Here is a 24,922-nt window from a genome sequence, read left to right as displayed (position 1 = left end):
CAGCCGTTCCTCCTGCTGCAGCACCGCGGCCAGGGCATCTTCCAGGGAGCGTTGGGCATCGGCCAGGCTGTCCAGATGGCACTCCTGCAGGCCCCGCAGCCAGTCCTGGGCCTGGCGCAGCACCAGGGACTTGTGATCTGCTGGGCCCGGCTCCATCTTCCAGAAGGGCACAGAGTGGCATGGAGCTGGCAGCCTGGGGAGAGAGAGGGGGCGGGGGGCGGCCCGTGTGAGGGTCACAGCTCTATCGGCACTAGGGAGCAATAGGGCAGCACAAGGACGCACCCCCAGCCGCCACTGCAGGGTGCCCCTCTGCCGGGAAATGGCCGTCCTCGGCCGTGCCGCACGGGCGCGGCACGTCAGCATCGCGCTGCTCTCCCCTTCTCACCGGGAGGTGAAGGGAGCCCCGCAGTGGCGGGGGGGGGGGGCGGAGCCATCATGCTCCGAGCAGAATTGGAGACCCAGACATGCGAGGCGGGGATGTTCTAGCCCTCAGGCTTCTGTATCAAAGATTGTTATTGCTGCGCTGGGCTCAAATTGGTTGTTTTCCAAGGTGGATCGAACTTGGAGCTGTTTTTCGGAATGCTTTCTTTTAAGAAAAAGACCGTTCTAGAACGGAGGAAGGTGACGCGCCTGTCGATACTGAACTACGGCAATATTAGTCCAGCACGCTGTTTCCCACCGTGGCCAATCAGATGCCTCTGGGAAGCGTCAGAAAAGGACATGGGAGGGGGTTAGTAGGCCTCTCCCCGGGGCCAGCCCAAGGCACCCTGCTGCCTCTAGTGAAAGACAAGAGGGCATCCCCCTTCCAACTCCATGGCAGCCGCTGACCAGACTGGCCGCTGCATCCCTACCCTGGCAACGGGGCAGCCTTTTCCATGCACCTGGGGCAGCAGGCTGGCTTGCGGGCTCTGGGACAGGCCCCGTGGCAAGGGCCGCTCTTTTCTCCGCCCCCCGCTGCTGCTCCCTGCCAGCCCCACTCTGCCCAACGGGAGCTGGCTCAGCTGCTGCTGCTCCCTGGCACCTGGGATCCAGAGGCAAGGGGGGAGTAGTTGCCCACCAGGACCCAGTATCCAGTGGCTGTCTTCCTCCACAACTTTGGCTAATCCCCCTTACAGGCGTCTCCCTTGGTGGCCATCCCTGCATCTCATGGGAGCAAAGTCCATCTTTTGCCTCTGTGCCGCTGTGTGACAGCAGCCTTGGTTGGCCAGGCTGGCTCTGGCTGGGATTCCTGGGTTTGGAACGTGCAGCTCTGTGTCAAAGGGATTTCAAGGGCCTGCGAGGGACTTTCTTGGCATTAGCACGTGCAATGCCGTGAGCCAAACACCGTGAGGCAGCCAGCAAGTTCTCATGTCCTCTGTTGGGAGTTCTGCGTTCTTCAACTGCCTGCACTGGGTTTGCAAGTACTTCTTATCCCCTGGCCTGGGATTCTCAAGATGCCTGCACCTCCTCCTAGTGAAAACACCTCTGGCTCCCAGCATGAAGGTTACCTGAGAAACTGAGTGTCTCTAGTCTTGCCATGATCAGAGACAGTCCAGAGAGATAAAGCCAACGTTGCAACATCATTTGGGCTTTCTCCTGGCTGTTCTAGAACAGTCTCCATCTCACTAGTCCTATTGCAGTTGTGCCAAAGCACACCAAGGAGCTGAGCCTGATGGGAGGGGAACACTCCATTCTAAAGGCAACCAGGGGTGAGCACTGCAGCTTGTTGCCCAGTAAGCCCTTGTGCTGGGCTTCCACTAGCAGCATCTCTGAGGAGCAAGTGCTGCTTGGGGCAAATAATGGGAGGGTGTCGCCTTCATGACCTGCTTGGGATCTGCTCTGGGACATCTGGCTGGCTGCTCTGGCAATGGAATTTGGTACCGGTATCCAGTGGACCATGATGTGGTCTTATCCAGCCAGGCACAATGTATCTTCTTAGTTGTATTACATCTGAATGCTGCCCCCTGCTGGCCTTGGAACAGAGGGTGCTTCTAGCAAGCATATAGAAGGCCAAGTCTTGCTGAAGAAGAATCAGCATGGCTTCTGCAAATGTGCATTCTGTCTTGCTAGCCCCTTTAGAGCTATTTGAGAGTGTCAGCGGCCATGTGGATAGGAGTGATGTAGTAGACATTCTTCCAAAAGGCTTTTGATGAAGTCCCTCACCAAAGTCTCCTGAGCAAACTTAGCAAACATGGAATAAGAGGTGATGTCCTCTTATGGATCAGTAACTGGTTAAAGAACAGAAAGCAGAGAGCTGGAATAAATGGTAAATTCTCCCAATGGAGGGATGTAAACAGTAGAGTCCCACAGGGACCTGTATTCAGACCAATGCTTTTTAACTTGTTCCTAAACAATCTGGAGGTAGGGGTGAGCAGTGAGATGGCCAAGTTTGCTAATGACTACAAATTATTTAGGGTGGTTAAAACAAAAAGGGATTATGAAGAGCTCCAAAGAGATCTCTCCAAACTGGGAGAATGTGCATTCAAATGGCAAACATGGTTCAATGTAAGTAAGTGTAAAGTGATTCACACTGGAGCAAAAAACCCCAACTACATGTATATGCTGGTGAGATCCTACCTAGTGCTGACTGGCCAAGAAAGAGATCTTGGGGTTGTGGTAGACAACTCACTGAAAATGTCAACCCAGCATGCAGCTGCTGTGACAAAGGCAAATTCCACGTTGGACCTAATTAGAAAGGGAATCCAAACAAAACTGCCAATATCATACTGCTCTTATACAAATCTATGATACAACCACACTTGGAATACTGTGTACAGTGCTGGGCACCGCACCTACAAAAAAAGAATAATGGAGAGTTGGAAAAAGTGGAGAAAAGAGCAAGTAAAATGACCAAGGGTCTGGAACATCTCCCCTATGAAGAATGGTGACAACAGCTGGGACTGTGTAGCTTAAAGGAAAGGCCGGTGAGGGGAAGCATGATGGAGGTGCACAAGACTGCATGGTGGGGGCAGGGAGACGTTTTTCTCCCTTTCCCCTAATTCTAGAACCCAGCGGGGTCGCCCATGAAGGGGAGATCGAGGACAGACTGAAGGGAGGCCTCCTTCACACAGAGCAGAGTTGAACGATGGAATGCCTTCCACAGGGTGTAGCGATGGCCACCGGCGCAGAGGCTTTAAGAGGGGGCTGGACGCATGCATGGGGGAGGCAAAGGCTGTCCAGGGCTCCTAGTCTGATGGCTCTGTGCCACCTCCAGGCTCAGAGGCAGCTTGCCTACGTGCAGCAGGTGCTGGGGAAGGCGAGCAGGAGGGGGCTGTTGTGCCCGTCTGCTGCTTGTGGGCTGCCCATCGGGGCATCTGGCTGGCCACCGCAGAACAGGGTGCAGGGCCAGACTGGCCTTGGGCTGACCCAGGTTCAGGGCTCTTCTCATCCCAGGTCAGGATCTGCATCTGTCGGAGGGCCCGCTGCCATCTGCTCTGACAGGCCACGATTCCCTGGAACCCTGGGCCAAGGCTCTTTCCTCTTGGCTGCTACCTCTGCTAGTCAGTGCTTTACCCCACTGAGCTGAGGGTCCTGCCCCAGGTTGTTGTTCACTGATCTCTCTCCCCTTTCCCTGCAGAGCTGCCCCCTGTGGCTCCAGCCACAGCCTGGAGATTTCTTGTTGGCGGCAGCCGCAGCCGCTGTTTCAGGTATCGCCATCAATATCTCATGAGCTGCTGAAAGAGCCTCCGCCTCCTCTCCACCTGTCCTGCTCCTGCGTTGGGGGGCCCTGCATGTAATCCCTTCAGGGCAGATCTGCAGGGGATGCTGCAAAATGCAGAGCCCCCCCCCCCCCGCCCGTTGAGCAGGAAAGAAAGAATGCTGGTGACGCCCCCCAAGACCTATGGGGTGGATGCAGGGAAGGAAAGAGTGGGGGGTTGCAGGGCTTGACCAAGGGACACTCACCTGCCTCAGTTCCCCCAGCTCTTGGCAGCCACAATGGGGATCATGCTGGTCTTCTGGAAAGGTTCTGGGCCCTGCCTGGCACAGGCAAGAGAGATGAGTGGAATGGAAAATGCAGGCCAGGAGGGGGCTGGGGGAGGGGACCGTCACCAGATACTGGAGGCCCTGGCTGGGTTGGTGGCACTTGCTACCTTATAGCTATTTTCTGATGCTGGATTGATTAGAGTTTCACTTCTGCAAGCCCGGGGAAATGCAGAGTAGAGTCCGTTGCCTTTGGAGGAGGAGGAGGGCAGGGAGAGATGGTGCCCCACAGGGCCAGGCCTATGGCAGCCTCCTCAGGTAGCTGATTTGGGGCGTCATGACAGGGCAGCAAATGGTTATGTATTTAATGGAGCATTGTTGTGTTTTTACTCCCAGGGAGAGGCCCGTGGGCTGAGGGGCGGAGGAGTGCGAGGGAGAGGGTGGGCAAAGGTCCAGAGGGCTGGTGGTTGTGGAATGGCCCCAGCCAGCCCAGTTCTGCAAGGCCATCAGGACCCTTGAAGGTCTTGGAGTTCAGTATGGCTGGTCCAGGTCACCAACCTGCAATGGTGCCACTAGACCCAGTGGGTCCTTCCCAGGCTACCCATGGTGCTGGGCCCCTTGCACTATTGCCAACCACTGGTTAGACTTCAGGAAATGCCCCTGATGGTCAAGGCCTCCCCAAATGAGACTGGTCTTAGGGCTGACTGCACACCAACCCTCTTCTTGCCCCACCTCACTTGGTATTCAGAGCTACACCGCTCCTGGACATGGAGGGGCCCCAGAGCCATCTTGACTCCCATCGCCAGGGACAGACCTCGGCTGCCTCCTCCATGATCATGAATTTCCCTGATCCCGTTTAAAGCCGCCCCCAGCCACAGCCCTGATGTCACCACAACGTGCAGCAGCAAATGGCATCAATTAATCTTGCCTGGTGCTGGGCGGTCTGTCCTTTTGCCTTTGATTTGGGTCCCAAAAGCTGGAACTACGACAGAGGGAGAAGGCCCTCTCTCCCTCCCCTTTGTCTACACCAGGCATCGTTTCAGAAACTTCCTCCCTGTCCTCCCCTTAGCTGCCTTTTTTCGACACTGAACACCCCAAGAACTTTAGCTGCCTGACCTCTTTGCAAAGCAGCACCGGCCTCCCCTGGAAGGAGACCCTCCTGGGCTGTGTTTCGTGAGTCACAGGCAGGCTGCTCCATTTCCATCTTGCTGCCCAAGAAACAGCGTGTGTGTGTGTGTGAAATCTTATTGAGCCTGAGTGGTCCCCTCTCCAGTCTGCCTCCACAAGGCTAGCAAAGGCCCCTGGCAGGCCACTTTATTTGGGAAGCCCAAGAAGACCCCTGTGCAGCAGGGTTCCCTGCAGACTTCACAGGGTGCTGAGCTGTCCCCCCATCCCCGTGGGCAGCGGCAACCATCTGCCCTTTGTGACCTCACAGCCTGGCCTCGGCCTCTGCTGCTGCCACCACCTGCAAGGGTGTGGGGAGGGTATATCCCCCTCCGGCTACTGCCCTTGCCCATGCCTCGCGACACCCCGCCCCCCCGGATCCCTCCAGGCCTTGTCCCGCAGTGGGCAAAATGGACAGCGGCAGCAGCAAGATCCAGCCTTTGGAGATTGGGGAGGCAGATGCCAACTGGGAGTTGATCAGGGACAAGGTGAGGGGGAGCAGGGCGGGTATCTTGAAGGGCACGGAAGGGTTCCTGGAGCAGGGCCTTGGGCACCATCGCTGGAGGGCGCTGTGGATATGCAAAGGCTGCATGGCCAGCCCGAACGCTGGCTCCCTGGTCTGGCAGCAAGAGGGAGGACCAGCAGAGCAAACCCGGCCTGGCTGCTGTCACGACGCCTTTGTGTGAAACGCTTTCCTTAGGCCGATGGCTTTTCATCACCTTGAACTCTTCCCACTCCTCTGAGTGGGGGACGTTTTGGGGTGCAGCACTTGCTTTCGGGAGGAGGCCCTGCGAGGCTTTGGGGTATTTCGCAATGGTCGAGTTTATTTGCAAATGTCCAGGTTGAGCCCAGGTGGAAGCACCGCTGAAACGCTCCAGCAGACAGACAGCGTCCCCCGCTCCCTGCATCTGGTATCCAGAACGAGGAAGCCAGTGCCCCCAAGTGCTCACACCGCCCCCAGATCCAGCTGTATAGTTCCCCCTTACACAGTCCCAGATTGCATCGGCCTTAGCGGGGGAGAAACAGCGCCGCCTTTCGGGCATTTCCTAGTCCTTCAGGAGCCGGAAGGAAGAGCATCTAGTGACCAGCTACCATGAAGGCCCCACACATTCTGGGCTGGGAGCACGTCGCTGCCAAGCCCCCGACGCTGGCCACAAAGCGTCTTCAGGGCAGCCCACAGCGATCGTCTGATTCACAGACATCTAGCAGACAGGCACAGGGAACTGCCTTCTGTCCTGGAGGTGGGAACTGCCTTCTGTCCTGGAGGTGGGAGCAGCGTCCCCGGTCCCCCCGGTTGGCCCCTGTCCAGGCACTGCCCCCCCCAGCCCACTGAGCTCTAGCAGGGCGATGGCACCGCAGGGCTCAGGCCTGGCCCAGCCTGGCGATGGTCTGTGAGCAGAGGGATGCCTGCTGCTTCCCTGGACTTTGGCCAGGGCTACGGAACCAGGCAGCCCCTCGGCATGGCAGGCTTCTGGCCAGAGGCAGCAGGCGCTAGCCAAGGCCAACCCTGGCAACAAGATGCGGCATGCGCCCATGAGTGGCGGTGCTCTGGGTGGGCCGCAAACCAAAGGCCACCACCAGGTCTGGGGTTCCCACTGTGAGATACGGAAGGCGGCACACGCAGGAGGCGGAGCAGCTCCCACCCCCCAAACGGCGATCCCCAGTGGGGAACTGGCATGGGGGGTGCTTTGCTTTCCTCCCGTTCTTCCTCCGTTGCTGCCTTCGAGGGGCAGAGGAAGAACGCAAGGGGCGTTGTGGGCTGCCAACCCAGCCCCCTCGTTTCTGGACCAGGAAATGGACACATGCTGGGAAGAAAAGCAGGCGCCAGCCAAGGCCCTCCCTGCTCCTTGAATTTGGCGCTCTCCAGTTATAGCCTGGATTCTGAGCTGCTGCCCCAGGTTTTAGAAATGTCCGTTTGCTTTAACGCCTGCTCCCGTCCTGCAAGGGTTCAGCCCTTGGCAGAATTCCGCTCAGTTCCCATGAAAGGTGCGGCGCAGGCACGCAGGCCTTTCCGGCGGGGGCCCTGCTGGTCCCACCAGGTGGCTGCTCTGGGCCCTCACCTCAGTCCTCCCCCGCTTTGAAGCACGGCTTGGTCCTGGGCCCCAAGCTCAACCTCTGTGACATCACAGCAAGTTGACCAATGGTGCTGGGGGAGGGATCTGCAAGGAGTAAACTCCGATTCCTTTAGCCCGACACCTGCAACATCCCAGGGTCCTTGCCGCAGCCCTTGCCGCAGCCGTTGGGAAGCGGCGCCAACCGCAACGCCTCCCCGCCCCACCCTCTCTCCCGGCAGGTCATCGAGGAGCGCTTCGGGCCGACAGTGGTGCCTGTGCCTTTCCTGGAAGATGCCGCCTCCTACGACCTGCTGACAGTCCTGATCAAGAAGCCGCCGCTGGGGCAGCGCCTCCTGCGCCGGCAGCGCTGCCTGGTGCCTGCGGGACCCCTACAGAACCTGCTGCGCGGGGGCACGGCTGCGCGGGAGCTGAGCCACTGCGCCCGCGAGTACAACGCCCGCGTGAGGGGAGAGTCCCGCTACGAGGAGACGCGGCTGGTGGACGGGGCCCTGCGCCACATCCGCCTCTCCCTGGCCGGCGTCCACAAGAAGGTGGCCTTCCTGGTGCTGCGGCCGGGGGCGGTGGCCCTGCGCGCCGACCTGCCCTGGCTGCGCTCCCAGAGCAGCATCTACGTGGTCCACGAGGTCTTTTGCTGCAGCAGCCTGGCGCTGGCCGTCACGCAGGGGGCAGAGCAGCGCGGCTTCTTCCGGGAGCAGCCCCTCCCCATCGCCTTCTCCTGCCTCAAGTTCGCCCTCAACAGCAAGGGGGTGCTGGGCTCCCAGAAGCCCATGGGCCACAGGTCGCCTGCCAGGGCGGCCTGGGTGAGGATGGCTGTGCTGGAGAGACCCGCCCGGCCAGTGCTCCTGGACCCCCCCCTGTCCAGGGAGAACACAGCTGGCCGCAAGCGATGGAGGCCCTGGGGCAGACCCCCCCCGGCCCTGGCAGGTGAGAAAGCAGGGGGCCGCAGGACCCCCAGCCAAGGCCCCTGGGCAGCCATGGGGAGGGGGGAGGTCTTGGTTCCCCTCAGCAGCTTCCCCTCCCTGTCCATTGGACAGAAAGCCACTCCTGGCTCAGAACCCAGGAGTCCTGGCTCAGAGAGGGCTGCCTGGAAGGCACTCTGGGGCTGGCAGCGGTGTAGGGCCGGGCTGGGCGTGTGCTCTGCCAACCCAACTTTGGGCCCGAGACAGAAGCTGCTGGGCAGGGAGGCCAGGGGAGGCTTTTTGTGGCCCTGGTGGGAAGAGGAAGGCCTGTCTTCTTCCCCGCTTTGAGATGCGGGAGCAGCTTTGAGGTCAAATCCTGCAGCATGGCCCATGTGGGGGTTCCCCTTTGGGCAGCGGTACAGAAAGCAAACGCCCGAGCCGGCAATTGTGGCCATGGCCATGTTCCAGCAGGAGCCACCAGAGTGACTGCGAGTTTCCACTGCTGCTCTGTGGCTGTGCTGTCATGTGCTGGGGGCTCTTGGCTCCCCTCTGTGGGCTGCTTCTGGGCAAGTGTATGAGGGGAGCCTGCAGCACAGTGAAGCCCCATCATGTATTTAGTAGTCGGAGTAGCTGTTTCTGGAGGAGGAAGACACAGGCCTGCTCTTTTGGGCACTGACCACACACCTCCCATCATGGCTGGTGCTGCAACAGGCCTCCACAGCTGAGCCACCTTTTCCATAACCGGAAGGGAAAGCAGGATCCTGTTCACAACGCTGACTTTAAGCGCACTGTCCTGTGAGGGAGGGAAGAGGGCCAGCCAGCAAGCACCTCGTTGGGTATCCCTTCTGGGCCAGCTGCTGATGGGCTCCTGCTCTGGGGGGCTCCCCGAATTCCCCAGACTGGCTCTACCGCCCCCGCAAGAGGGAGGCACGAAAGCACCCCACAGCTCCAAGCAGGCGGCCTGGGAAACCTGCACAGCACAGAGCACAGGAGCTCCTGCCATCTGGTGCGAACTTGCTTAGGAGCAAACACCACTCACTCAGTGAGCCTGACCTCCAGGCAAACACGCCAAGGCTTGGGATCGACACCCCGCCTTGTAGGCGCAGCCCCCCCATCGCCCTCCTTCGCCACTCTCCTGCACGCCCTGGCATTGGTCACCCTTGCCCTGCGCCAACAGCCACTCGCTGCTTTCTGCCCGCTCTCTATTCCCACATCATTCTGCCCCCGTGAAAATGTCTCTCCCCATTCTGGGCTTGGCAGAGACCTGACTGGAATGCTCCTAACCAGGGCCAGCTGCGGGAGGACGTGTTGGGTACAGAGACCCGGCCCACCCACCGTGAGCCTCTTGGGCACAGCTCCTGGGCAGACGGGGGGAGGGGGTGGTTTCAAACGGAACAGCGGCGGCGGGGGGAGGAAGGGGGGCTGCTGTCTTTCCCCCCTTCCTGCCACTTGTCTGCTCAAACTGGAGGGGGAGCCCGCGTGGGGGGGGGGGCAGGGGAGAGCAATCGCGGCCTTGGAACGTGGGCTCCCTCCTGCCCACACTCCAGCCTCTGGCAGCTGCAGTCCTTTAGCCCAACACCCCTGTGGCCTCTGCTGAAAGCGTTGGGGAGCAACAGACCCCCCCCTGGCGGGGCGGGGTCCAAGGGAGCAGGCTTCTGATGGGCCCCCCGTTCTATATCTGTCCCAGGGAAATGGCCATTCCAGTGGCACCGGCCCAAGCTGGGACCCTCCAGCGCCAGCCTGGCCGACCCGGAGAGACACTCCATGTCACTGCCCCTCCTGCAGAGCCACCTGGCCGAGAGCGACACGGAAGAGTGAGCTGACCACCCCCAGCAGGGCAATAAAGCCTTTTGACACGATGCCAAGACTGTGGCCCAGCTTGGGGGGGACAGTCCAGGCCCCAGGAGATGTGACGGGTGGGCAGCACCCTTGGGGCCAAAGCTGAGGCCAAGAGTCCCGTCCAGGGAGCCAGCGCCAAGGCACAGCAGCTGTGGCTTGGAGGGAAGGCACGCCTGCCTGGCCGCGGTGCCTCTGCGGAGTGGCAGCAGCTCCCTGGTGGAGGCTGCCACAGCCTCGCTAGCCGGGATCCTTGCCGCGGGGCTCTAGGGCATGCAAAGCGCCAGCCGCCCCGCTTCTTCCTGCTCCAGGCCCATTTCTTATTGGGCAAGGGGGGTTCGGGTACAGCCCAGAACAGACGCCCCGTTCTGCCGCTGGAATAAACCATGCAAAATGTGCTTGTCTTGGAAAAGTGATTCTGCTTCTGCTCGCCATGGAACACAGGTGCTCCCGGCCTGGGCGCCTCACTAAGCGCCTCTCTGGATGCCGAGGCTGTGGAAGCCGCGCAAGGGGAACCGGGGGCGGGGGGGGGGGGCTGTCTGTGTGCAAAGGCTGATCCTGCAGTCTAGCTTCGCTGCGCCCTGCTCGACGTACGGGGGACAGCACCTGGGGGGGCAGCTGCCGTTGCACCAGCTAAGGGTGGCATGGAGGAGCTGGCCCAGGGATCCCCACAATGCCAGCTCAACTCCCCTTAAAAAGCAAACACACCGCCACAGTCTCGAGACCGCGAGGGGAAGGGTGGTCCCAAATGGGCCACAGCGCAGGACAGCGAGAGTCGGCAGGGCCTGCCGCCACCACCACTGCGCCCTTCGCAGCCCCTTCCTGAGCAGAGGAAAGCCTGCCAGAACAGCCAACCCCGGCCAGCGCTGGATGCGTGCTCGCCCACAGAGGCCTCTGCCGCAGCCCTTCTTCAGGCGGGGCGGCTCGCTCGCAGCTCGTCCTCGCCCCAGGCCATCCCCAGCAGGCGGGGCAGCGACTGGAGGCTTCAGCACAGCGATCGCTTGAAACAGGCTCTTCCGGCTGCGGAGGCACTGGGCAGAAGGCAGGCGAGAGGCAGGCAGGGGAGCCTGACCGCGGCTGCGAGGTCACCCCGTCTTCCCCGTACAGATGGGAGGACGAGAGAGCGAGAGAGCGCTTCTTTTATACATATTGCAACGAATTCTCCAGAAAAACATTCATTCCCAATAAATTAAAAAGGTCCATGTCCTGGCGTGGAGTTTTTAAAAAGGTGCCCCCACCCCCCGATTAGTGCAGGCCTGGCAGTGCCAAGCCGAGGGGGAGCGGGGGATTCCAGTTAAGAGCCCTGTGCTGAGTGTGGGCAGAGAGGGCCCAGGGGTGCGGCCCAGTCAGTTCTCGGGGGGGTCCAGCAGGAAGGGCGACGTGACGGCGTGGGCCTGTGCGATGGCGGCCAGCTCCTTGAGGAACTCGCTGAAGATGACGGCGCAGTAGACGGCGTTCTTCACCCGCAGCGCCTCGCTCTGCTTCTCGGCAGAGCTGCGGAAGAGGGAGGCCCCCGACAGCGCGTGCATCACCTGCCCCTCGCGCATGTGCTGCAGGGCCAGCTGGGCTGCCTGCCGGGCCCGCGTGGGGCTGTTGGTGTGGCGCATGATCAACTCCCCAATGGACGGCTTCCGGCTCTTCACTGGGGGCGGAGGAGACACAGCATCAAGAAAGCGTCTGGATGCCCCCCTCCCGCAGCCTCCATGGCACACGGTCTCCACCCTTGGCTGGTGGGGCATGCGAGAGATCTACAAGGGGCCGCCATCAGCGTGGCCTGGGCAAGCACGGTTCCTCTTGCCTCCAGACAAGCCATGACCACTCTGATGCCTCATCCCCCCCCACCCGCATGAGGCTCATCATAATGTGGGCCAACTTGAAGGGCTCTCGGAAGGACGCCGCTGGTCATGCCCAGCAGCAGTTTGAACACCCAAAGGGCACAATGTGAATGTCATGGGGGCACAGCTGCCCCACAGGCAAGATCTCCCATCTGCAGCTCGCCCCCCTAACGCCGCCACCCCGCCACTGTCTCGCCCCTCTGCCATCAGGCCACCTCCTGGCTATCAGGAAGGCTCCCCAGCTGCACTCCAGGCCACCCCGCTCTCCACCTGGGAGCAAGCCAGGTGGCAACCAGCCTGACTGCCCCCTGCCACCCCCACTGCTCTCTGGCGCAGGGGCCCCCCATCCGGGTCCCTGCCCAGGCTTCTTACTCACCCAGCATCTCTGAGCGGCGCAGCGACGGGGCAGTGGTCTGGGCATCTGACCAGTCCAGCTTGCCACGGGCAATCAGGTACTTCTTGGCTTTGAAAAGCAGGGAGGGGAAGTCCTCCTGGCTGGCAGCAAAGTTCTCGATCTTGTTCTTCACCGAGCCAAGGACCTGTGGGGGGTGGGGAGAGGTCACTGCCCAGCCAGAAGGTGTCGGCACAGGAACGCCCAAGACTCAAGGGCGCCGCAGCACCCCGCCCTGGCGCCGCTCCCCCGCCCCACCCCACAGGCCAGGGGCGTCTGACCTGGATGAGGGATTTGACACTGGGCTGGAAGACCATGCTGGTGCTGAGCAGGAAGGAGCGCAGGAGGGGCTGCGGGTGGCAGGCCAGCTGGGAGAGGAGCCCCGTCAGTAGGACGTTGACATAGAGCGAGTTCTGCAGCATGTTCTCCAGCTTGGCCAGGAGGACGGCCACGAAGGGCCCTGCGGACAGAGCGGCCACAGCAGGGAAAGGGGTCAGCGTGCTCCAGCCGCAAAAGGAAGCCCAGCCCAGCCCAGGCCTGCCTGCCCACCCTCCGCCCTGTGAGCGGGCTGTCCAAAGGGGAACAAGGTGCAGACACATGGACACTGATGCTCTCAAATCCAGCGGGGGGGGGGGGAGGGGCAGTGGCAAACCGGATTCTGAGAAAGGCTCACCTGTGAACGGCTGGCTGGGGGGCAGCCCGGGCATCCGTGGGGGACTAACGATGATCTGGGCCAGGGGGTCAGCTGGCCTGGGCTGGCCCATGCAGTCAGGGTGGAAGGAGAAGCTCCGGTAGGTCTCCTCCTCCTCCTGGGAGAGGGGGTCCGGCTCAGAAGGGGCCCCACGTGTGGACAGCAATTCTGCTCTGCCTCCGTTTGCCATCTCGTGTTCCAGGCGGCTCAGCTCCGCCGTGAACTTCTCAAGGGTCAAGGCGGCCCCCCCATTCTCCAGTGGTGCCTGGCTCAGCAGCTCATCCAGAAGCGAGTCGGGGCTGGCTGATGGCTCCCAGGCCTGCCTGGGCTCAGGGCTGGGGGCAGAGCCATTCTCCAGTACGCCGGCCAGAGGACACCAGCGTACCTTCTTGATGCCTGTGTCTGCGTGGGCCCCGTTGAGCAGGGCACCCGAGTCCATGGGGCTGGGAGACGTGGGGGGGCTGGGCTCTGTACCGACCAGGGCCCCTTCCAGGCTGGCCACTTCTTCCGATAGGCCCCGCTTTTTAGTCCGGGGGGAGGCCGGTGCGCGGCCCAGGGGCCCATCAGAAGGGAAGGCAGCGTGGCCAAAGTAGTCCTGGCTGGCTGGCAAAGAGGAGGCATCCAGTGGCGGGTCCAGGCTGCTGGCACTGGGCTCCTCCCCATCGTAGGGGGCTGACCACACGCGGCAGGCCCAGGCGCAGCGGTCAATGTGGAGCCGCGCGTCCCGCAGGTACTCCAGATAGTTCCCTTCCAACTCGCAGGCCTCCTCCCCACGGCCCGGTCGGCGGCTGGGGCTCCCGGCGGGGGTCCCTGGGGATCGGGGTGTGGGACTCGGGGCCCCCGTGCTGAAGCTTGGCTGGCGCGCAAAGAAGGAGACGCGAGACGGCGTGGAGGGCTTGGGGATGGTCACGGCAGAGGAGGAGTCCACGCTGGGGCTCCCGTGGCCTGGCGGGGAGGGGGACACAGAAGGGGCCGCTCAAAGCAGGAAGACCGCAGTGACACACACCGCAGACGCCTCCCAGACGGGCCCTGGAGCTTGAGGCCGTTTGCGAAGGCCTTGCCGAGGCAGGGGCGCCTGGACTGCTGCTTCCCACCAGCACTCCCAGGAAGCACCCCCCACTGCCCCCGTCCAGGGACTCCCAGCCCCCAGGGCCCCTTCTGGCTGCCCCTTCTCCCTGGCTGTGCTTCTGTGCCTCTCATGGCCTTCTGAGGGCCAAGCCTTCCTCCTCCCGATCAGAAAAGAAGCTCCCTTTTCTGTACCTATTTGCTGCCTTCGTAGGGATAAGAGACTGTCTCCCCCCACCGCCCCCGCCAGGACCCTTTGCAGCCCAGCCGCTCCTCAGGATTGCAAAGTCATCCACTGCACCTACCTGGGTGAGAAGAGGGTGCTCTACTGACAGAGAAACAGCACGCCCCCCAGATCCCCCCCGAGGGGCCAGGGCAGGCAGGTGCTGCACTCTGCCCTCAGACTGCAGGGACGGGAGGTCAGGAGTGTGGCCCGGTGGGGTGGGGAGAGAGAGGTGGGGCTGGGAGGGTGTGTCCCCCCCAAGCTCAGTTCCTCCACCCACCTACAGAACCTCTTTGCCCCCTTGCTGCTGAAAGGCTGTCAGGGATGCTCTGACTTGGATTCCTGCATGCAGCAGGGGGTTGGACTCGATGGCCTTGTAGGCTCCTTCCAGCCCTACTATTCTGTGATTCTAGGGAGGGGGCCTGAAGACAAAGGAACGCTGAATCACAGAAACTGAGTCCTTATTCTGCTCGGAACATCAAAGACCAGCGATGTGAAGGGGGCAACTCTGCATTGAGGCGACTTTCTGATCCCCGGGGCCCCTCCGTCACCCCTCACCGCTTGGCATTTCCACTCCTGCGGCCATCTGCCCTAGCACTGCACCGGCGAGGGGGCCCGCGTGCCCCTGCCCCCCAGCCCGGCCGCTCACCCCTGGACCAGGCAGCGTGCTCCTCCTCACGCTCTGGCACGGGGAGGCTCTCGGGACGGCAGCAGCGGGGGATAAGCGAGAGGAACTTGCTGGCTGCCTTGCCGTACAGGTCCACCTCCTTCACGGCTCTCTTCTGGCTCAGCATGACGTGGCTGCAGGGGACCAGGTACCTGCAGGGGCGGAGAGAGGCTGTGGGGCTTGCTCAGAGACCCTTGGGCAGCTGGCCCCCTGGAGAGAGCTCCTCTTCTGGGGCTGGCTGGTCCCGCTGGCTACCAGCCAGAGAGGCAGCGGTGGCTCCGCCTGGGATGCTGGAGGGGGAGACGCAGCTGTCCTGGTGGAGGGGATTCTCTGCACCTTCCCGCCCCCCTCTGCCTCCGGGAGCGCCAGCACGGGGGCCTCCCTGCACACACACGCCTGGCCCACCCCCTCTGGGAGGGGCAACGGGCCTTCCTGGGGCCTGCACAGCAGCCAGGAAAGGAGCAGGCTGCATGGCCCAGGAAGCAGGGCAGCCTCCCTTGAGGGGCTGGGCCATGCAGCCTGCTCCTTTCCTGGCTGCTGTGCAGGCCCCGCCATGGGGAGGTCTGCCCACAGACTGCCCGCACCTCCCCATGTCACACAGCAGAGGGCGCTCCGAGCCGGGCATCAGCCCAGGGGGCCAGCTCCCCTGCGCCTCCCGCTGAGGAGCAGCCCGGCGGGTGGTGGGGTGGGATCGAGCCCCGCGAGGCTACCTGAGCACCAGCTGCAGCAGGACGTCCTCACAGTGGAGGCTGAGCAGTGTCCGGAAGAGGCTGAGCGAGACCATGCAGAGCTGGGGAGGAGAAGAGGCCGTCGCAACGGGGACACGCCACACCCATGGCCCCCAGGGTCCAAGCAGCAGCACAGATTGGCTGTGGCAGCTGCTCCCCTCCCCTCCCCTCCGCTGTGCCCAACCCAGCTGCCCAAGACTGCTCCGACGCAGTAAGTCCCCCCAGCCCTGGCCCCACATCAGAGAACGGCACCAAACACAAGGCTGCCCGACCCTGGTCCATCCTGGGGTCTTCAAGAGAGGGCCCCCCCAATCCAGACCAGAGGAAGGAGCTTCCAGAGGAAGGAGCTTCCAGGGAAAGAAGCTCCAACAAACTCAAGCAAAGAATCCCACCCTAACCCACCCTCCTACACGAGCAGTTTTGGGGGGGAGGTGAGGAGGAAGTCCCTCCTGCCCCCAATACCGCAATGAGTCTGCCCCTCCCAGGCACAGGCCCGGGTCCCCTTCCCTGTTTTGACACTTGGGACCTTTCTGCCAAGGAGCAGAGTGGTTCTTTGGAGCCACAACAACCCTGCAAGGTTGGCTCAGCTGAATGAGCAGGACACCTTGTCCAAGGCACCCAGCATGCTCCACAGCTGACTAGGGATCTCCCACCTTCAAGCCCCCCGACCTCTCAAGTCCCCTCACCCACAGCCCACGCCCGGCTGTCTCACACGGGAGTTGCTGGCGATGCGGCCCACCAGCGTGTCGAGGATGGTGCTGTTGTCGTGACAGTGCAGCAGCAGGAAGCGCAGGAAGGTCTTGAGCAGGGCCGCCTCGCTCACGCTGCGCAGGAAGAGGTCCAGGTAGGCCGTGCTGGCGATCATTTCTTCAATGGAGGACTGGGGGGGAGGGGGCTCTCAGCACAGGCTGCCCAGGGGCGCTCGCTCCCCTCCCCTCCCCTCCCCACCCCAGCACGGAGACGGCCAGGCTGCGCCCCTGCACAAGCGCGGCAGCCCCGCGGTGCTTGGCGGTCTCCTCCCTTGGGGGCAGGGCTGGGCAGAAGGCAGACCTCCAGCTGTTTTGGACGTCAGCTCCCGGAGCCCCTGCCGGCAAGGACAATGGTCGGGCATGCTGGGAGGTGACGCCCTGCACACCTGGAGGCCTACGTCCTGCTCTACCGCCGTGAGCCACAGCTGCACAAGGCCCGACAAATGCTGCCTTGGCCTCTCCCCATCAAAGCTGAGCTGCCCGAGCAAACGGCGGAAAGAAGCATGTCTCGTTCTCATTTCCCGCAGCGCTCTTGCTGCCGACGGCCCCACACCTGCCAGACGGACCTTACCTTGTGCAAGGATGGACCCATGACAGGCACGAGGAACCCGTGATGGACGTAATCCACCAGCTGCTTCTGGACCAGGGGGTGGGCCACCTGCGGAGAGGAGCGCAGCTTGAGGAGGAGGAGAAGCTCCGCTCCCGCCCGCCCCCCGGGCCACATGATGCCGCAGAAAGCTGGCGGAGGGGCGGAGGGGGAAGCTTTCCAGTGGATTGAGCCCAGTCTCCTTCCCCAAGGTAGAAGACCTGCTCCTACAGCATCATTTAAGCCTCGAGAAAACCCACGGAGGAGGAGGAAAAGGAGGAGGAGGAGAAAGAGAAGGAGGAAAAGGAGAAAAAGAGGAGGAGAAAGAGAAAGAGAAGAAAGGGAGAAAGGGAGAAGGAGGAGGAAAAGAAAAAGGTGGAAAAAGAGGAGAAAAAGTGGAAGAGGAGGTGGTGGTGAAGGACCAAAGGAGAAGGAAAAAGAGGAGAAGGAGAAGTCACTTGGCCATGACAGTGAGCCAAGCCTGCTGGACTCCACCAGCCTGCACACCTGGCTCCCCCCACTCCAACAGACGGGGCTGGCCACCTGCTCCATAGGCATTCCGGCTGCACCATTCCAGCACGCAGTAAAATAAAATAAAAATAAATAAAACCTAGCCCCTGGCAAATTCCCCAGACATGGCTGGTGTTCCCATCCATAGGGGCATGCCCACAAAACCTTTGTGGGCACAACTCTCTGCAAGCCAACGTTCTGTGGCCAGCTGGGGCCCATCTGCTCGTCTTCCTGCCCCAAACCATGTCTGCCCCAAAGGCGAGAGGCCGCTAGCAGGGTGTGCAGCTCCACCACAACAGCCAAGAGCCTGGATCTGGAGCAAGGACCCTGGCCCTGGCCCCTCAGAGGCACACCTACCTGGATGACAGCGTTGCAGAACTCCAGGGAGTTCATGAAGAGGACAAGGGGGGGCACCCCGATCCAGTCCTCTCGGCGCAGGAAGTGCCAGTCGTCCCCCCGGACCTCCAGCTTGCGGGGCAAGGAGGAGTAGAGGGCGCTCAGGCCAGTGGCCAGGACCTGTGGAAGGGAAGGGGAGCATCAACAATGGGCGCACGATACATCGGAGGCACCGTTCCAGGGCGCCTCTATACGTGGATTCCCTGGGCCTCTGGGGACACAGAAGCCCCAAGGGCAGCTCCAGAGGGCGAGGGGCCCTGCAGAGCACAGTGTCTGTGCCCAGGGTGCGTGCAGGGCGGGGAGAAGCACCTCTGTGCGCACATCCATCTGAGCCCCATTGCAAAGGCTGCAAGCTGCTTTCAGAGCTGGAAGTAAAGCAGGTGGCATGAACACCGTATCCACAGAAGGCGGGATCCGGGGCAGGATCCGCTCCTGCTGAGCCCAGGAGGGTGCAAGAAGCGCTCCTCTCCACACGGCCTTTCAGGGCCACAGGGGGAGCCTCAGGGCAGAGGGCATGGGAGCTCAGAGCCCCACTCCAAAGACGGCCAGGGGACAGGATTTGTACCACCTGCCTCCGGGGTTTGGTGCCTGAGACAGCCTGGCTCTCAAGGGACGACGCAGCTGGACACAGAAACACTGGGAGAGAGGTCTCAATTCACACAGCGACATCACCGCACTGGCAAGTCTGGACTGCAGAGGTGCTGCAGAACCCACTCCTGTTGCCAACCACCGGTCTCCTCCTGCGTGGGCATGTCAGAAACCCCGCCCAAGGCCCGCATGTGGCAAAGAAGCTCCACACAGGGCAAGGAATCATGGTGGGGGGACGTGCACCTCTGCCTCTGCAGCAGAGCCAGCGGCTTGCAGGGGGCTTCCAGGGGAAGGCGCTGCCACACAAGGGTGCCCTGGCCTTGTGAGCCTGGGAAAAGGGGCACACAGGAGAGGGGCAACCAAGAGGCCTGGCATGCAGAAGGTGCGGAGGGAGACCCTTGCCTCCCTCCCTCATCCTACGAGATGCCAGTGGGGTCACCCCATGAAGCTGAGTGGTGGGGATCCAGCACAAGATAAGGGGAAGGCCTTCTTCCCACCGTGCAGAGTTCAGCCGTGGAATCCGTTACCTCAAGGTGTAGTGGCAGCCTCCGACCGGGATGGCTTTAAAAGGGGACTGGACAAACCCCTGGAGGAGAGATCCGTGTCCTCCTTGCGGGCTTCCCACTGGGGCAGCCGGCTGGCCACTCTGGCAGACAAAGGGCGCCCCCGAGAGAACCGACTCCACAAGGGGCAGCTGGTGGGGAGGAGTCCCCGCTGCTCTGCTTCAGGCTGGCCAATCCTGCTCTTCCCTGGCCAGCACAGCCTGGCCCGGGTGCCGTTTTCCCGCCCAGGAAAGGGTGAGCCTGCCAAGGAGCTGCCTCCAGTCTCAGAGCCCCACTGAGCCCAGCCAAGCAGCAACAGCTCAGCTATCAAGCCCACCTGGCCTCAGCCGCTCCAAGGGGTAATGCCATGCTCCAGCGCCAGCTCGGTGTGGATCAGCGCTCTGGCTGGCAGCTGTGGCTCTCCAGGGCAGTCTCAGGCGAAGAAGCCCTCCCTGCGGACCTGGAGGCACAGCCGGGGCAGACTGTGGCCTTCCGTGTGCAAACGAAGGGCTCCACAGCTGAGCCATGGGCCCTCCCACGGCTGGGGGGGGGGGGGTGCCCCAATTCCACAGGAACGCTGGGAGGTCATGAACTGGCTGGGCCCTGGGCCGCCGAGGCCAGCATCCCACCCCCTGCAGGACGGACCCCAATGAGATCTGGCCTCCCAGCTTCACAGGCTAAAGCTAAGAGTGCCAAGAGACCTATGTCTTGGCCACGTAGCCACAGATTTGACGCATCCTGAAAATCAAACCTTCCCTTGTTTAAAAAAAAAAAGTGCAAAAACATCACAAACAAAACCTACTCTATAACTGGAATACTGGATTTGAACTAAACCACTGGAAAATATGTGACAATAAATTATTGCACTAGCTTAGCACTGAAACCATAGACTACGTACACTGAATAATCATTTTCTCTATTTCTGGTCTGATATTTTGAACACTTTGTCCTCCTCCACAGACAGTTTTTGGGTTTTCTACTGTTTTATAAATCTGACTTCATTTCAACAATTAAAAAGAAAACCCACGTGCCTACTCCTCATGGCAGCAGGGAAATATTTAAAACCCAGAGGAGGTGCCAAGGGTGAATTCGGGAGTGGGCAGGGGGCTCTGATGCCCTGCTGTGCCTGCCCCCGGCAGCTGAGGCAAAACAGGGACCCCGCCCTCAATTCCTCAGATGAAGGGGTTTGGACTAAGGACCCTGTCCTGCCCCCCCCCCCCCTTACCGGGCAGAAGTAGGAGTTGTCGGTGATGTACTGGGCGACGGCACAGTTGCCGGCAGACATGGCCATGAGGAGGAGCAGGGCGTCGCGGGCCTGCTGGCCAACCAGCCCCTCACGATGGAGGAAGGGCACGAGGAGGGAGAAGACGAGGAGGCTGGCTGGGCCCCGCTCCGAGGGGCTGTGGAAGAAGAGCTCCAGCAGCGGGGGCTCCCTGGCCACTGAGACGCAGAGCTGGTTGAGCAGCAGCACCAGGCTGCTCTCCAGGAGTGGAGAGGCCGGGCCGGCGCACAGGCCCAGCAGCCGCAGCAGCGGGCCGAGCAGGGCTGGGTGGCGCAGCAGCGGCTGGCGCGCCTGGCTGAGGAGCGCCTCGTACAGCTTCAGCAGCTCCACCTTACGCTCCTCCGGGACGTCCCGCTGCAGGTGCCAGCCCAGCAGGCGCTCCAGCACGCCCTCCGCCGCCACAAACGCCAGGATGGGCCCCGCGGTGGCCCCGGCGCAGGGGCGCTCCTCTGCCAGTAGGGTCATCATCTGGCAGGTGTTGTTGCGCACGGCACTGAGGTCATCAGCCGCGCCCTGGGCCGGCCGGGAGCCCCGCTTCTCCAGGATCCTCAGCACCTGCGGGGAGAGCGGGCGGCGGTGGCAGGAAGGGCAGCTGGCCTAGGGCGGACCCCCTCCCAGGCATGGCCTCGAAAAGAAGTCCCCCTCCCCCCGCAGCCAGAGTCCTGCTGGACCGGACCAGGGCCAAGTGCTGCGCCGCGGGAGCAGGGCAGCCCTCGAGCCCCACAACCACCCCAGCCCAGCCCGAGCAGCAAGTGAGAGAACGAGCTCTGCATGCTCTCCGCCCTGCCTGGCTTGCACTGGCACACACGCACTTCTGCCACACTTGTGCGCTCCCCCACCGCCCCCGCCCCGCAGTCAGTGCCTCAGGGGAACTGGTGAGAGCCCCGCCTTCGGCCTTCCCCCCCCCGCCCACGTGTACCTCCTGCTCACCTGGGCCCAGTGATTCTGGAAGACCATGAGGCAGGTCTCGGGGTCTGCCATGACAGGGTTCTGCAGGCTGGCTGCCCGGCTCGCCCGATGCCCTGCTGCCGCCCGGGGGTTCAACTTGCTCAGCCAGCTCATCCTCTCCATCGGGAAGGGCCACGCACCACACGGAAACTGCAGGGAAGGGTGGGGAGCGGCTGCAGGCAGGTCGAAGGTCACAGGTGGCTGCCCGGCCCTTGCCTTGCTTCTCCCAGGGCTGCTGTGGGGCGGGGCGGGGCAGGGGGGCTGCCGGTCCACAGGGCGGAGTGTGCCATGCTGCTCTGGAGGTGGCACAAAGCTGTGGAGAAAGAGGCAACAGATGGGGGGGATGGGGGGGTGAAGCTGGCTTTGCTTCCACTACCTAGATTTGGAATTTGGGGGGAGGGTCAGAACCCTTAAAAAGAATAAAATAATCTGAGCAACATTTCATCCTAGAAAAATGGTCACCGTGATGGCAGGACGGGGAGAGAGGAAGCAGCCCCCTATGGCACAGGCCCCAGCACAGCATGCAGCGCGCCCGGGACGCTGCGCAGGCAGGGACGCGGCATCTCCCCGCAAAAGCCTGGCAGCGGGCCACAGACCCCGCCTCCTCCACCGCTGCCCTTGGCCCACTGCACCATTTCTCAGAACAGCGACTGACCTCTGTGGGGTTAGCAGAGAGTAACAGGAGGGAAAACCAGGGCACGGTTGGGGGAGGGAGATGGGGCGCCCCCTTCCAATCGCATGGAGGCCCCCAAGGGCAAGGCTCTGCCCCCTCTAAATCCACAGGAGCCATTGACAACAAACAGGATGACAGCAAACCGTGGAGACCCTGCCAGCCCCGCTGCCACCTGGGGCAGGTTTCGCCCCTGCCCACTGTCCTCCAGAGGCTCTCTCAGGCCTCAGTGGGATGCAAGACCATCCCATGTACACAGGTGGGCCAAGTGGCTGCTTCGCAAGAAGTAGGAATTGAAAACCTGCCTGCTTCTCAATACCACGAAATCACAAACCGTTAAAGCAAAGTATGGGCTTATGCAGCCATGGTGAGCATGAACGAAGTGGAAAGCATCCCCTAGAAATCCACAGAGAGTGAACACAGCTCATGATGCTAGGAGAATGGCTTTACTCTTATGTAAGCCCAATGCGTTGTGGCCCAGAGTTCCTTTGGGGCCTTCTTCAGTGGAACCACTAGAAGCTGTCTTCGGAGAACTCCGGAGGGTGGGTCTCAGACATTCAAAGACAGGCAGGCACATGCATGGCCATACGACGTTCCAAGTCACTCCCTCTGATCTCACTTGAACTGCAATGCAACTTGTGCAACCCTTGCCCAAGCAGCACCAGTGATCCTTCCTGCAGCCTCAACATATCCACTCCTAACAGCTTACTGTAGCTTCATGACTTCTCGTCCAGTACGGCAGGCGCAGGCAAAGTAACTCTCCAGATGTTTTGGACTTCAGCTCCCAGCATTCCTGGTTATTGGCCATGCTGGTAGGGACTCCTGGGAGCTAAAGTCCAAAACATCTGGAGATCTACACTCTGCCCACCCCTGCAGTATCGGTCACAGCACAGAACCATGAGATTTCTTAGGGGCCATTAGCCCATCGGGTCCAAGCCCCTGCTCAGTGCAGGAACCCAGGTTCCAGCATCTCTGCCTGAATGCCTCCAGTGGCGGAGAGCCCACCGCCTCCCGTGGCAGCTGGATCCATTGCCTGATTGCTCTGTTGGGAGATTTTTCCTGATGTTCAACCGAAATACGCCTTCATTTAGCTTAAGCTGATTATTTCATGTTGTACCATTTTAAGGGCAAAACTGAACTACTTTGGCCACATAATATAATATTCTCAAGGTGACAGACTTGACTGTCACCTTCATAATATTCTGGAGTTGACGGGCTCGACCTTGGGAGAGCTGGGGGTGGCGACGGCCGACAGGAACCTCTGGCGTGGGCTGGTCCATGAAGTCACAAAGAGTCGGAAGCGACTGAACGAATAAACACCACCACCATTTTAATGACAGAGAACAGGTTGCAGCCCTCTTCGGAGCAACAACCCTTTAGGTACTGGAGAAGTGCTACCATATCCCTCTTCAGTCTTCTCAAGGCTAAACATCCCTGGTTCCTCCCATTGTTCTGCAAAGGACTTAATTTCTAGTCCCCTGATCATCTTTGCTGCCCGTCTCTGAACGTGTTCCAATTTATCTGAATCCTTCTTGCAATGTGGTGTCCAGAACTGGACACAGTATTTGAGGTGAGGTCTGACCAGAGCAGGCTGGAGTGGAGCTATCACTATCATGGTTGAAACTATACTTCTATTAACGCAGCCTAAAATTGCATTTGCTTTTTGCAGCCACACCACACTGCTGATTTCTATTCAGCTTAAGATCGAGTGACAACTCCAAGATCCTTTCCCCACGTACTATTGTGAAGCCAGGTACCGCCATCTTATACCTGTGGATTTGATTTCTTTCCTAAATGAAGAACTTTGCGCTTCTCTATGTTAAATTTGATTGTTATTTTCTGCCCAGTTTTCTATCCTATCAAGATCATTTTGAATTTTCTTTTTGTCTTCCAAGGTATTAGCTAACCCACCCAATTCTGTCTCATTTGAAAACCTGATAAGCATGCTCCACACCTCTTCATCCAAATTATTAATAAAAATGTTGAAGAGTACTGGGCCCAGGACCAAGCCCTGTGGCACCCCAGTCGATACCTCCCTCCAGCTTGAGGAGGAACCTTTGCTGAGCACTCTTTCAATGTGGTTCCCCAGCCACCTAGTAGTAGCACCATCCAGCCTGCACTTAACTAGCTTCCTAATCAGAACACCATGGGGCACTTGGTCAAATGTCTGGCTGAAGTCCAGACCTATTACATCCACAGTACTTCCAGGATTTACTAAGGGTTACCCTATATAACAATGAAATAGGATCAGTCTGGTAGGACTTGTTCTTGACAGATCCATCCACTCCCACTCCGTCAGCCTGTTTCTCACGTATGTTGGATGGGACTCAGGTCCAATTCTGGGAGAAGACTGAGCCAAAGTAGGAGTTGAGTAGTTCCACCATGTCTTTGTTACCTGTCAGACATCTTGTTTGCCACCTTTTTTCCCCTACTGGCCAGAATCAAGTCGAGGATGGCTGACCCCCTCAGCCCTCCCTCTGAAAGAGAAAGCTGTCTGTATGGCCAGTCAGGAATTTCCTGGAGAGACCCTGCTTGGCAGAGTTTGTCTCTCGACAGATATCAGGGTAATTCAAGTCCCCCAGGACTACCAGTTCATGCTTCCACGTAATATCTGCAATTTGCTGTTGGAAAGCATCATCTACATCTTCTCCTTGGTTGGGTGGCTGGCAATCGACTGCAACAACACCCCTTCCTCTGTTCCTCTTGAGCCAGATGCTTTCAACAGGGCCACCAGTTTTCCCTTAGTGACCAGCCCCAATCCACAAATGAAGGAAGCATCTGCCTGCAGGCAGCCCCAGGACATGCAGCACGGATGGGGAACGCGGGGCTCTCTGGGTGCTGCTGGACCGCAGTTCACACCAGTGCTAGCCAGCACAGCCAAGGGGCAGGGGATGATGGGACCTGAAGTCCAACAAGATCCCCGATATATGGAAAATGCAACTTGACTCATGGAATCTGAGGTGCTGCGCTCTTTATCACTGACCTCTCTCCTCACTCCCCCGCAGCTAGGTACACAATCGGCAGCCATGTTGAACGCTGAGACCCTTCAGCACGCCCCCGATTAGAACTTGAGCCTGGCAGGGTCCCCTTTTCTGCCTTCCCCACAAAGTGCTCCATTCTGCCTCTTCTCGCGCCTTGCTGTGATGCCCAGCCTGCATTGCCGGAGCAAGACTGCCA

At 60.6% G+C, this 24,922-nt stretch overlaps 3 protein-coding genes across 6 annotated transcripts in view; 1 reads left to right on the top strand and 2 right to left on the bottom strand.

Annotated features, from left to right (window-relative positions):
* Window positions 1-24,922, bottom strand: part of LOC146349164 (uncharacterized) — a 225,069-nt gene that overhangs the window by 74,982 nt on the left and 125,165 nt on the right. The gene's annotated exons all lie outside the window — the stretch shown is intronic.
* C3H11orf42 (chromosome 3 C11orf42 homolog) lies at window positions 6,741-9,897 on the top strand. The gene is made up of 3 exons (XM_084842112.1): window positions 6,741-7,050; window positions 7,275-8,063; window positions 9,726-9,897. The coding sequence occupies exons 1-3, from the start codon at window positions 6,741-6,743 to the stop codon at window positions 9,854-9,856; spliced, it is 1,230 nt and encodes a 409-aa protein (XP_084698238.1). The 3' UTR covers window positions 9,857-9,897.
* Window positions 10,996-24,922, bottom strand: part of FHIP1B (FHF complex subunit HOOK interacting protein 1B) — a 39,380-nt gene continuing 25,453 nt past the window's right edge. For 2 of the 4 annotated variants that reach the window (XM_084842150.1, XM_084842152.1), the window contains 11 exons: window positions 21,058-21,388; window positions 20,071-20,682; window positions 17,677-17,835; window positions 16,795-16,881; window positions 16,187-16,354; window positions 15,457-15,536; window positions 14,729-14,898; window positions 12,774-13,736; window positions 12,382-12,560; window positions 12,086-12,248; window positions 10,996-11,516 (listed from right to left, as the gene is read on the bottom strand). In XM_084842150.1, coding sequence (XP_084698276.1) covers window positions 11,221-11,516; window positions 12,086-12,248; window positions 12,382-12,560; window positions 12,774-13,736; window positions 14,729-14,898; window positions 15,457-15,536; window positions 16,187-16,354; window positions 16,795-16,881; window positions 17,677-17,835; window positions 20,071-20,682; window positions 21,058-21,388 — 3,208 coding nt within the window. In that variant the 3' untranslated portion in view covers window positions 10,996-11,220. Of the gene's footprint in view, window positions 11,517-12,085; window positions 12,561-12,773; window positions 13,737-14,728; window positions 14,899-15,456; window positions 15,537-16,186; window positions 16,355-16,794; window positions 16,882-17,676; window positions 17,836-20,070; window positions 20,683-21,057; window positions 21,389-24,922 lie in introns of all 4 variants that reach the window. The other 2 variants (XM_084842148.1, XM_084842151.1) reach the window with 1 other exon arrangement.

Source organism: Heloderma suspectum, chromosome 3 (genome assembly GCF_057233095.1).
Source record: "Heloderma suspectum isolate Gila_16-S chromosome 3, 16-S_ref, whole genome shotgun sequence".
NCBI lineage: Eukaryota > Metazoa > Chordata > Lepidosauria > Squamata > Helodermatidae > Heloderma > Heloderma suspectum.
The sequence above is the reverse complement of the archived record's forward strand: the minus strand, read 5'-3'. Positions and strand labels throughout refer to the sequence as shown.